A 13422-nucleotide genomic window follows, 5' to 3' on the forward strand; every position below is an offset into this window, starting at 1 on the left:
TATATACTGCCCCCCATCAATCAGCAGAGCCCTAAACTCCTCCTACTGGCTGATATCTATCTATCTAACATGGCCGCCTCCTCTGAAATCAACAACGATCGATACTCATCAATTAACCCGTCCCTCCCTCTCGACATAGTCTCCGACATCCTCCTCCTCCTCCCCGTGAAGACCCTCTCGCGTCTCAAACTGGTGTCCAAATCTTGGCTCTCCCTCATCTCCAGCCCCTCCTTCAGATCGTCCCACCGCCGCCGCCGATCCAAACACCCCCTCCTCCTCGTGGCGACTATATACTGCCCCCCATCAATCAGCAGAGCCCTAAACTCCTCCTACTGGCTGATATCTATCTATCTAACATGGCCGCCTCCTCTGAAATCAACAACGATCGATACTCATCAATTAACCCGTCCCTCCCTCTCGACATAGTCTCCGACATCCTCCTCCTCCTCCCCGTGAAGACCCTCTCGCGTCTCAAACTGGTGTCCAAATCTTGGCTCTCCCTCATCTCCAGCCCCTCCTTCAGATCGTCCCACCGCCGCCGCCGATCCAAACACCCCCTCCTCCTCGTGGCGACCTGCAAAACAGACGGTCGGGGACACCTCCGGACCCACTTGCACGTGCTAGACTACTACAAGAAGCAAGGAGGAGGACGAGGAGGGAAAGCCCTACTAGACCGTGAAACCACCACAGGCTACTACTCACCGAGGGAGGAGTCGTGGTTCCCCAGGCTAGTCTTCTCCTTTTGCCTCGACCTCGTCTGCATGTACGATCCCGATGACATCTACATCCGAAACCCTGCGACCAGGGAGCAGATCATTCTGCCCAGGAGGAAATATTCGGGGCTCGGCAGTAGGGTGGAAGGCGGCCGCGCGGCGGCATTCGCTTACCTTCCTTCTACAGGGGAATACAAGGTGCTCCGTGTGTTTCTAATTTCCTTCCGCTCCAGTCACCAGCACTTTAGAAGTGAGGTCTTCACACTTGGGTCAGGGAGATGGAGGGAGAAGGAGGGCCCCCCCTTTTGGGTTCATGACGACAACTCGGCCGTCGTCGACGAAGCTGTCCATTTCCTGCCATGTATTTTTAGATGGCGGCTGGGTGTCGGTGATAATCTGCGCGACGAGGCAATAGCCCGGTTCGATCTCAAGAAGGAGGAATGGTCGACGCTACCGCTGCCCGGCATAAGACACTTCTCACGGGACTCGCGCGACCGGGCGTGGTTCTTTCGCCTCACGCGGCTGGGCGGATCGCTGTGCATGGAGTGCTTGGGGCGATCGGGAGTCGATCTGTGGCTGCTGGAGGAGGGCCGTGACAGCAGCTGCGCGTCGTGGGTGAAGGCGTACAGCATCGACTACCAAAGAACTTGGAGCAGGGGAACAAAAGAAAATCCAATGAAACCTAAGTTATTAACTTTATCGATATATATTCACTTAGAATTTAAAGAAAGAACAGATATCCTAAAAATGGACCATACTTTGTATGAAAAGTTTTTTATAGAACTTATTATGAAGGATTATCACGAAAATTTAAAATTTCTAACCTTCAATCGAATATCTTTGAATCTGAAAGATGAACGACAAAGTCTGCAACCAATCTCTCGAGACTTCATTTTGAGGGAGATGGGAGCGAGGGAGGAAGGAAGAGAGCGAGGGAGGAGGGACTTTAAAATTGAAATAGAAGAGAGATGGTATATATAGATTGTCAGAAAACCATCTCTTAAAAAAATTGTGCACGTGAAAATCAGCCATTTTTAGATAACTCTCCTAAACTTTAGAAATGACACTCAACTCCCCTTAAGATTTTCAGAAAACCATCCGACTAACACCATTAGATTAAAAAACTGTGCACGTGGAAATCATGCGCATAGACCAAAATGCCCCACTTGGAAAACCCTTGTCTTCTTGCTATTTCACAATACGCAGGAAATAGTAGTGTAAAAAGAGTAATACACTATGTTTGTGGTTCTAACTTAAAGACCAGGAGAACAGAAGTTCGGAATCAAAACAAAACCTAAAACAATATCTCCAACAAAAATGTACAACAAAAGACTAAGATAAAACATAAATCCAGCAGCTTCTAGGAATGCTAGTGAATTATCCCATATGACGGGGGCAATGACTTAACTTTCAAAAGATACACCTACTGCCTATACAGAGTCATCATTCTCATCATCTACTCATTCTCCCATAAGGGAAAAGTTATGAATCACAGATTCAAGCTAGTAAGCATCACATGAAATTTGATTCAAATTTCTTGCCTACAGGGCTACACTATTTAAGGGAATATATCGATGATATGTCGAAAAATATTTGGGTCTCATATCGGATTTCATAAACACTGTAATATGCAATATAAACACATTTAATGTATTATAAGCATACGAAATGGCATCATTAATAATGATATATGTTGAAGATGACTAACCGATTGTAGACACTTGCTTCCCGACGGCATCTTGAAACCTTGCAAGTGCGTAACTTTCAAGATAAGAAAATAATGTTAGTCAAATTAGAATATCAAACAAGCAAACAATACAAAGAATCAACCTCCTGCCAGTGGGGCTGCTTGAGGTTGTCGCGGCGGAGGTGGAGGTAGCGCTCGCCCCAGGCGTCGATGAGGGCGGAGGTGGCGCCGTCGCTCCAGCTGTCGCTAGGGTTAGAGTTTGGGTTCGGGGAGGGGTTCTGGATGGGGAGGGCTAGGGTCAGGGTCTGGGGAGGGGGATGGGCGCTGGAGGAGGCGGCGACGGTGAAGGCGATGGAGGCGGCGACGGCGGAGGGCTGGGGATCGTCGGAGTTGGTGTCTGGGTTTGAGGTTTCGGCCATGGGTCTGTTGCCGACCGGCGATGCTTTTTTTTTCGTCTCCTCCTCCCACCTCGACGGAAGCGTTGATGGGGGAATATATTTGGGTTTTTTTAATGGTGGGGTATTTTGGAGTTTTTTCAGATAGATCACTTGAGTGGGTGTAGGGCCAGCCCCGAGCTTTGGGTTGCCCTAGCCCAATTCAATTTTGGTTGCTTTTTATATTAAAAATTTAGTACGAACAATAACGATAAAAATGAATACATATAATACAATTTATCATTTTATATTGGGCTCAAACTGATAATATTCTCATGCAAAATCAATATTCATATAATAAGAGATTACATTTGTGCTACAATTTAATTCAAAAAAAATATTTCTCATTGAATTTTTTGAAGCGAATTTTTTAATTAAGTCATCATACTCAAGTTTCTCCAAGTATTCATTTTCAATTGATATCATTGTTAATCCATGCGCGAAGATAACTTTTTATCAATTTTAACTTGGAGAAACTTCTCTCCGCCGAAGCAACCGTAAATGGGATAGTTAACAAAATTCGATAAGCAACTCATTCCAAAACATCATAAACCCTAATTCAATTATTCAACAACTAAGATTTAGCCAAGATTCAAAATCAAAAATCTTAATTTCATTGCAAAACATCAAAACCCCCAAATTTTTGTCCAAAAAACCCTAAAATTATTCAGTTAAAAAAAATGCCTGACTGGATTGGAGGAGTCAGCGGGGTAAAGCCAAAAGGATGAGTCCGATGGGAGCTGAGTAAGATCGGACCGTTGGAGACTCGGGAAGGAGGAGAGGAGCGATTTTCTCTCTTTCTTTTTTTTTCTTTTTTTGTGAGCGGAACAAAGACGGGAAGGAGGAGAGAAAATGTTGATGGAAATAAAGGAGTTGGGTAGGGTTTTGGGTATTCATTAGAGTTCTTTTACAAATAGAACCCCTTATAATTTTTGCATAAATGTTCTCTTACAAAGTCCACTTCAAAAATCCAAGATAATTACAGTTTGAGGGATGATGGAGCGGAAGGGATGGATTGCCCCCAGGCCCTGGGTTGCCCCAGCCCCGAGGCTTGGTGGGCTTACCCCAGGGCCGGCCCTGAGTGGGTGGTGGTTCTTTATTTGTTAAATTTATTCTTCATGTTTTTTGTTTTTTTCGACATTTTACATAACATATTTTACTTATTTTTTTGACTTAAAATATAGCGCTGCAGAAGAAAATGCTGCAGTGGAATTTACATTTTTCAAATTAAAAAGGTCGGCGAACATATTATTCATCAAAAAAATGTGGTAAACACTTGGGTTAATCGGTTGTAATAGATATTGTAAATTCTATAAAATATAAAAATCAATGTCACCTCATCGGTTATGAAATCTTTCCTAATTCGTTTCAGTTGAAATTGTATAGTTTCTGTGTCGATAATCTTTCCTTATTCGTTTCAGTTGAAATTGTATAGTTTCTGTGTCGATTGTTTTAGGGGCTGTTTGGTTCGTTTTTTAACTCGGTGAAAAAGTTTTATACCGTCTCCACATCAGATTTTTCGTGGCCACGTAGGATATAAGATTTTTATCGGTTTTTTCCCATCTTTGGTTCGCTAGGGTTGAAGAATGGAAATTCGATGAAAATCGCCGCCACATCAGATTTTTTTCTCTCCCCTAATTCCATCCTCAACCTTGTGAAATCGACGAAAACTGCAGCCACATCAGCTTTTTGCCATATAAACAAAAGTTTTTCCTTTTTTCCCATGCGAACCAAACACAAGAAAAATAAATATATTGGTTTCCCACCATTTTTTTGTGTGAACCAAAACGAAACAATCTATTTCTTCAAAAAGTTTGGAAAACTCAAAACTTATGTTTTTGTACATGGAAATGCATTTTCCTGTATCTAGGAAATGAACCAAACAGCCCCTTATCGCTTAATTTGAATAAATATCTTACACTATTTGGTATACTTCCTTTTTTAGAAAAAAAAGCAGCTATAAATATTTCAGAATAAACGTGAACATATATGTTGCATTACTTATTGCAACAACATTTGCTAGATTTTTAAGGGGTTTATATGCAAAACAATCTGAGAAAAACGAATAAAACGAGGGAATGAAGAAGAAGAAAGAAACACTAGTCGTTTTTCTTTTGAATTGTCATGACATTATGTTTTATTATAAAAGATTTCTATTTAATTTTAAAAAAATTGTTTTGTTTTGTTTTCATGACATTTTGCAATTGACAGCGCTGGGAGATTAAATACACTAATTAAAGTAGCCAACCAACTCCAGCATTGTCCTAAAGAAATCAAGATTATTTAACTTAGGATGCAAAATATAGCACAATGATAATCAACAAAAATGGCACAACAGTCCACACTCATCTTAAATACTAAACAGAAAATCGAAAAATGGTACTCAAACGCAGTAGCGTCTATCATCACCCGCGTTTTAATATGAATAAAAATAGCTCAATTGGTAGGCACTAACACAAAATAAAAACCTGAAAAATCTTTTTGAGGAAGAAAAAAAAGATGAAAACAAAAAAGGGGAATCTAACCTGTAAAGTGAAGAGCATGTCCTCAATCTGAACCTCTTTGGTTAATAAATCAGCCCCAATCATGGCTTTGTACTGGTTGCTGAACTTCTTATTCACATATCTAAAATTACCGAATTAAGTCCAAATCACGCGTAAAATAACTCCAAATCTCAGATCAAATTAAAAAATACAGATTATTGAAATTCAAAGCTCATAAGAACTCAAGGATACTGATTCAGCGACGGTCTTCCCAGCCCTAAACACGATCAAACAAAAGTCAACAAAAATTACAAAGAATTAGACGCAAAATATGAAATTAAAAAAAAAAGAGTCGGGCCGATGTACGGAAACCCGCTGTCGCCGAGGATGATGACCTTGAGAAGCATACGCCTTTGAGATGCCATGGATTCGAATCGACTGGATGGATCCCTTGTGTGTGTGTGTGAGAGAACACTAATTTTTGTTGTGAAGAAAAAAGAGGATTTTCGGTCCAGGTGGGAAGAAGAAAGAGGGATGGAAAGAAAGGGAATTTGTGAGAGAGCAGTTGCCTTAGACGTGCGAGGACGTGGGTTGGTTATTCATTTAGTTTTTTCATTCGTTATAATCTTTTGTAATCTTAGGTTACTATTCATATTATCTGTTTTGTTGTTCTCCTTTAGTAACAAAGAAGTAGATAGATGTTCTGTTCGCTTGTGAATAGTACTTGTTCTCCTATTCTGACTAGAGCTACTACTTGAACTTTTGTTAATGGGAAAAATTTTAAAATTGTCATTTTTTGATAAATATTTATCAAAATTCTCTTTTTGGTATGTTTTCTAAGTTCGTTAATCCGTGATTTTTTTATGTTGGCTCTAAACATACGGGACTACTAGTCCCGTATGTTTTCTGAGTTGTTTTTCAAAATCGACCGACCTATTTTGTTAATTATTTAACAAAATAGTCTATTTTGCTAATTATTTAGCAAAAAAGTTCTACTTTGCAAAAATTCCTTTTTTTTTAATTCAAAGAGGGAGGCCGGATTTGGGGAGAATTTTGTTTGCCCTAGTCCTCCTCCTCCTCCTCCTCCTCCTCAATTTTTCTCATCTGGTCCTCGTCCTCTACTTATAATAATATATACTGCACCCCATCAATCAACAAAGCTCCAATTAAACTCCTCCTCTGAAACCAACAAGGAATTATACTCGTCGAACCCGTCGTCCCTCCCTCTCGACGTAGTCTCCGACATCCTCATCCTCCTCCCCGTAAAAACCCTCTCGCGCCTCAAACTGGTGTCCAAATCGTGGCTCTCCCTCATCTCCAGCCCCTCCTTTAGGTCTTCCCACCGCCGCCGATCCGAATCATCCTCCTCCCCGTAAAAACCCTCTCGCGCCTCAAACTGGTGTCCAAATCGTGGCTCTCCCTCATCTCCAGCCCCTCCTTTAGGTCTTCCCACCGCCGCCGATCCGAACGGAACCCTCTCCTCCTCTTCCACAGGAGGCTCGTCTTCTCCTGCGGCAGCCTCGACCTCGTCTGCATGTATAATCCCGACGACATCTACATCCGAAACCCTGAGACCGGGGAGCAGATCGCTTTGCCCAGGAAATCTTCGGGGTTTCCCGAGCACAGCGGCCAGGCGGTGGCATTCGCTTACCTTCCTTCTACAGGGGAATACAAGGTGCTCCGTGTGTTCGGTGCGTCTCCTTTCTTCAGTCTCCAGCACCCAATCAGAAGAAGTGAGGTCTTCACACTTGGGTCAGGGAGATGGAGGGAGATCAAGGAGGGCCCCACCTTTTGGGTTCATGACGAGAACTCGGCCGTCGTCGACGAAGCCGTCCATTTCCTGCCAGGTATTTTTACGTGGCGGCTGGGTGGAGTTGAAGCGACGATCTTTAGTGGGGAGGGCAGCTTCTTCGGGGTCAGCTTCTACGTAGAGAGTTTCATGGCTTTGGACGACGAAAGTTTCGAGTCTTTAAAGAAGCAGGAGGCCATATAATCTTTAATTTTAATTACATATAGTTTTTTTCCCTGGCAACTTGATTTGGATCTAAGTTATGCAACTAATTAGTTTTGAAGTGCCTATGATACAAGTTATGTGGAGGAAGGAAATCTCAGGTTATATATACAGACTGGATTTTCCTGCTAAGAGATTGTGGACTGCATATTAAACATTTGTTTCTGGTTCTAGTGCAGGTAGAGATTTAATTTGTGCACTGCTGTGGTTTTTTTTTTGGCTGTGGTATTGGATGTGCAGGTTGATGAGGAATAGTACTTTGCTCTGGTCATGAGATTCATGATCAGGTGAGATGCTTAAAAAGCAGACTGAAGTTATTTTTGGCATAAGAAAGTTTGATAGTACATAAATGACCGTCTTTTTTTTGTCAATGAATTAATTTTATTTCATTCACCAAATTGAAACAGTTATTCACATCAAGATCTCTTCAGAGAGAAAACTAACAAAAAAAACATCAACTTATCTAACCAACCTTACAAAGATAAAAACCAGTCTTTATTTACCGCTGTAATGGAATTGTTCATGTAAATGGTTAAGATATCAATTTTGATATTCCTAACCACTTGGATTGCTGTTCTTGATTTCTGCTGAAAACACCTGAGATTCCTCTCCCTCCAGACACTATATATAGCCGCCGAAATTGCCATCCTCTTCAAATTCTGCTTGAAGCCATTTCCTCTTAATTTGGTAGAAAACCAATCCATCAGTGTATTCCACTCACAGGCTTGCCATTCAAACTTAAGCCATTCCATTATAGATAACCACACTTCTCTTGAAAAGGAGCAGGTAAAGAAAAGGTGATTTCTGTTTTCCAAAGCAGTCGAACACAGATAACAAGTGTTTGTGTTTATAACACAGATATAATAGGATTCGGTGAGGGTTAGGGTTAGGGTTTGGGTTTGGGTTACGATTAGGCTTAGGCGAGGGTTAGGTGGGGGGGGGGGGGGGGGGGTGGGTTGGTGAGGGTGAGGGTGAGGGTTAGGGTTAGGTGAGGGTGGGGGTGATGGTGAGGGTTAGGGTTAGGGTTAGGTGAGGGTGGAGGTGATGTTGAGGGTGAGGATAAGGGGTTAGCGTAACTATTATATCGCTAATTACTCAGAAACTACACACACCTTACACTCATATTTTCGAGCCGTAGAATAGCCCGTCCAATAAATACTATATATAATCTCTTTATTTACTTATCACATATGCGTACAGGATCGTTGGCGGATACGAGACCATCTTGTTCGGTCCGATAACTTTTTTGTATGCGTATGTGAGAGGGGGATTATATCTAAATATTTATTGGATCTGTCCAGTTTGGACGGGTTAGGTATGTAAACATGGCGTGTATATGTATTTACTTGTGTTCTTATGTACTTTCTTTTCGTCAGAGTTTCGGCGGCGCTTACTCGTTGTTCTCCGTGTAAAAATTGCGGAGGGATATGCATGAGTAAATCCTTCCCACTATAGTGTACTCGGAGAACAGCGGGTAGGTGCTGTCGAAATTTTGACGAATTGAAAGTACACTTGAACACACGTAAATACATATACACGTCACGTTTACATACCTAATGGGATAGAAGTCTTCCCCTGACAGCCGGTCACACATGCGGTCCTCTGAACACACGTTTACATCCCTAAATTAAAATGATATATATATGTCGGGATATGCTCACTTTCATTAATTTTTAAATTATAGATGCGGATAGTTCCTGACAAATCGTTCATGAGCATACCATGTGATTAAAAACATCTAGACACCCGGTACAAGGATGGGATAGAAGCTTTCTTAGCCTACTCTGACACAAACCCTCTACGGTCGCTAAGCGGGTCGATTTTCTGTCCTTGTAAGAATTGCAGGAACGGTAAAATGCTCGCTAGGAGTAACGTAAGTTTTCATCTGTCAATTAATGGATTTGATAGCTCTTATGTATTTTGGAGTCATCATGGTGAAGACGTCCCGGTGATACAATCAGAGGAAGAATTCACTGAAGTCAGCAATCCGACAGTTGACACGACTGATATGTTAGAAGATATTCTTACAGCACCGTCGGTGAGTGATGTCAACACTAATGATGTGTCTCAAGATGTAGATCGATTGATGAGACTTGTTGAAGAAAACGAGTCACCGTTATACGAGGGGTGTAAGGAGTTCACAAGGCTTTCTTTTATGCTGAGGCTTATTCATATCCAAACACTCAGTGGGATGGCTGTTACACATTTTGAGATGTTATTAGATTTGCTGAGGAAAGTCATTCTAGACGGCGAGAAAATCATCCCCGCGACCTATTATAAAGCTCACAAGATTGTTGATACGTTGGGGCTTGATTACAAGAAGATAGACGCCTGTCCTAATGATTGCATCTTGTACAATAAGGGTAATGAAGCTCTGTAGGAATGTCCGACGTGTCATGTATCATGTTGGAAAGGAGAAGTAGTAAGCACATCTGAAGGTGATGCATCCAATAAGCAGAATAGAATCCCTGCGAAGGTTCTCCGATATTTTCCAATTATTCCTAGGCTGCAGCGGTTTTATATGTCTGCCGAGCTGGCTAAGAATATGCGATGGCACTCGACCGACCGTAAAGAGGATGGGAAACTAAGACATCCTGCGGATGGTGAGGCATGGAAGCACATTGACCGTATATACCCCGACTTCGGTAAAGAGTCTCGGAATATTAGGCTAGGGCTTGCTAGCGACGGATTTAATCCGTTTGGATTAATGAGCTCTGCTTAGTCTACCTGGCCAGTGTTGCTGACACCGTACAACATGCTGCCGTCGATGTGCATGAAGCAACCGTACATGATACTGTCACTTTTGATTACTGGAAGATATTCTCCTGGAAATGACATCGATGTTTTCCTTCAACCATTAATTGACGACCTGAAGCTTCTCTGGGAAAAAGGTGTCAGCACTTATGATGCTTATGGTAAGGAGTCTTTCTGTATGCGGGCAATGGTCATGTGGACAATTAATGTCTTCCCGGCATACGCTAACCTGTCTGGATGGTCGACGAAGGGTCAGATTGCTTGTCCGATTTGCATGTCAGACTATGAGGGAAAGTTCCTGAAGTACAGCCGTAAGTTTTGTTATTGGCAACACAGAAGATGGTTGCCTACAGGGCACAAGTTCAGAAAGTTAGTAGGAAAGTTCGACGGCAATCCAGAAAGTAGACCGGCACCACCAAGGCTGACCGGAGAAGAAATATTTGAGCTTCTACATCCTTTACCTAAAAAGGCATTTGGAAAAAAAAGATTCAACAAAGAAAATCCATTTGGTGTTAGGAGAAAAATATTGAAGCAAAAATGGAAGGGAAAGGGAAAATCAAAAGGAAATTGTCCAGTCACATGAGCGTGTCTCAAAAGGCACCGAACTTCCACATGGATGGTCAAAATTCAGCATATTTTATCAGCTGCCATATTGGAGAAGTTTAAAAATACATCACAACTTGGATGTCATGCACACTGAGAAGAACATATGCGAGAATCTCTTGAACACTTTGTTGCAAGACGGGAAAAAAATCGAAAGATGACTTAATGGCATGTCGAGACCTAGCAGAATTGAACATTCGTCCGGAATTATAAGCTATAGATAAGGGCGATGGAAAGTTTGAAATCCCAGCCTCCCGTGTCACACTGTCGAAGGATGAGGTCCACAATATGTGTTTATTTCTAAAGTCCATGAAGACACTGGATTGTTATGCTTCAAACATTTCAGCAAATGTGCATATTGAGGACAAAAAGATTTTGGGACTCAAGTCACATGATCATCATATTCTATTACATCAACTTCTCCCGGTTGCGTTGCGACATGCTGACAAGGAACTCGCGATGGTGGTAATAGAATTTTGCGGTTTCTTCAAGCAACTGTGCTCTAAGGTGATTGATGTCAGAGAGTTTGAAGAATTAGAGGGACGTGTTGCTAATACACTGTGTAAAATGGAAATACTATTTCCACCCTCATTCTTCACGGTCATGGTGCATCTCACAATACATTTAGCATACGAAGCCCGCATCACAGGACCAGTTCAATATCGCTGGATGTACCCCGTGGAAAGGTATTTATTATTATAATATTCATTTAATATTTGTCAAATTACGGTTCTCAGTTCCATTTTGTCACAAATCATGAAACTATATGCTTGTAGGTATTTGGGTTTCATGAAACAACTGATGCATAATCGTGCACATCCTGAAGGGTCGATCGCAGAGAACTACATAAGTAACGAGAGTTTGAATTTTATCTCTCGTTACTTGCGGGGCGTAGAGACAAGGCTGAACCGTCCCCAACGAATAATTGACGGTACATTCTACAATGATCGTGGGGAGGACACTAGATTCCCCAGAATGGAGCTAGATCAAGCCCACACATATATCCTGAGCAATGATACTACATTTAACATATACGCGGCGTAAGTATTTAACTGTTTTAATCAGATTATATCACCTCACAATAATTATCTCTATTTAACCGTTATAAATGCTTCTTGTCTAGGCTTCACATCCGACATGTCCAGACTAATCTTAAATGCAGAACAAAAAATAAGAGAGTTATGGACACACACTCTAGACAATTCCCTGCATGGCTGAAGGGTGAAGTAAGATCTTTTTACATTTCTGATTCGTATATCAAATATATGTGCCTGCCAACAGATATGTAAACTATTTGATTCTTTTCTTAAGGTTGACAAACGGATTACGAATGGGATTAACCTGTCTGAGAAAGTTTGTTTATATGCCAGAGGTCCTTCTAATGTGGTTAAGCATTATGGAGGCTACTGTGTCAACGGCTTTAGGTTTAACATCGTCGGTCTCGAAGAGAGACGACAAACGCAAAACAGCGGTGTGTTCTGCTCCTTCTCGCAATTGTCATACGCTAGTGCAAAAGATCTAAATCCGATACAGGGGGAAATCTATTGCTACGGTCAGGTAGAAGACATCGTGGAGATTTTCTATGGGATTAATAAGGAAGTCAGTCATGTGATGTTTAAGGTTCGTTGGTGTGAACAGAAAAAGGCGAAGGATGACTACGGTTACACAATCGTTAATCTTAACAAGGAAATATATCAGTCTGAAAAATACATGTTAGCTGCTCACGCCAAACAGTGCTTTTATGTTAAAGATATAATGAACAATGACGAATGGGTTATCCTTAAGAATCCGCCTAGAGCCTACATTCATGAAGTCGTGTCTGACGAAGATCACGATGAGGAGGTTATCTTGGCCGACGAAATAGCCGAGGAGTTTTCATTGACACAAAATAATAATCTGGACGATGAAATTGCACTAGCGCGCCCTGATGTACCTGCGATTATATGTGAGCCAAGGTGTAAAGGTAAAAAACCTGTCCGTAGCGGAGTCGATAAAACTATAAGAACAGTCCTTTCGTTGGCACGCACACGGTCGCAGGCTATCCACACACGATCGCAGAGTAGAGCCTCAACATCATCTGTTTGACTGGTTATCATGTATCACGATGTGTCATGTATTATATTATTACCTTTATATTATCTGGTTGACTGGTTATCATGTGGATGTGTCATGTATTATATTATTACCTTTATATTATCTGGTTGACTGGTTATCATGTGGATGTGTCATGTATTATATTATTACCTTTATATTATCTGTTTGACTGGTTATCATGTATCATGGTGTGTCATGTATTACATTATTGCCTTTGTATTATCTGTTTAACTGGACATCATGTACACGCGATTCTGTTGCTATGTGCTATTTTATTAATAATTTGCATTATATACTTTTGTTGGATATTCATTATGTTTTCAAAGTATAGATGACAAAAGGATTACGTAAGAAAGCGCTTGAGAGACTATTTGGTAGACATTCTGGAGGCGACGCACATGCCTCTACGTCAGGTATTTTTATTTATTTGTTATATCTGTACATTTCTATAAACTATTAACATGAGCCTAATATTTTTTTAACATTTACTACACAGGAGGAGGAGATGCTACACATGACTCGCAGCCACAGGACACATCACGCGGAGATGCTCCACATGACGTGGAGACACAGGCTGATCCTACATAGCATGCGGAGATACCACCGCCACCGCATGCAGATGTATTAGAGGAGAGGAGATTTG

The 13422-nt window shown here is 41.5% G+C and overlaps 1 protein-coding gene across 1 annotated transcript; it reads left to right on the forward strand.

The window, feature by feature from the left end:
• On the forward strand, positions 318-1694 carry LOC109823529 (F-box protein At3g07870-like). Its single transcript, XM_020389809.1, has one exon. The coding sequence runs from the start codon at positions 357-359 to the stop codon at positions 1692-1694; it is 1338 nt and encodes a 445-aa protein (XP_020245398.1). The 5' UTR covers positions 318-356.

Source organism: Asparagus officinalis, chromosome 9 (genome assembly GCF_001876935.1).
Source record: "Asparagus officinalis chromosome 9, Aspof.V1, whole genome shotgun sequence".
Classification (NCBI taxonomy): domain Eukaryota; kingdom Viridiplantae; phylum Streptophyta; class Magnoliopsida; order Asparagales; family Asparagaceae; genus Asparagus; species Asparagus officinalis.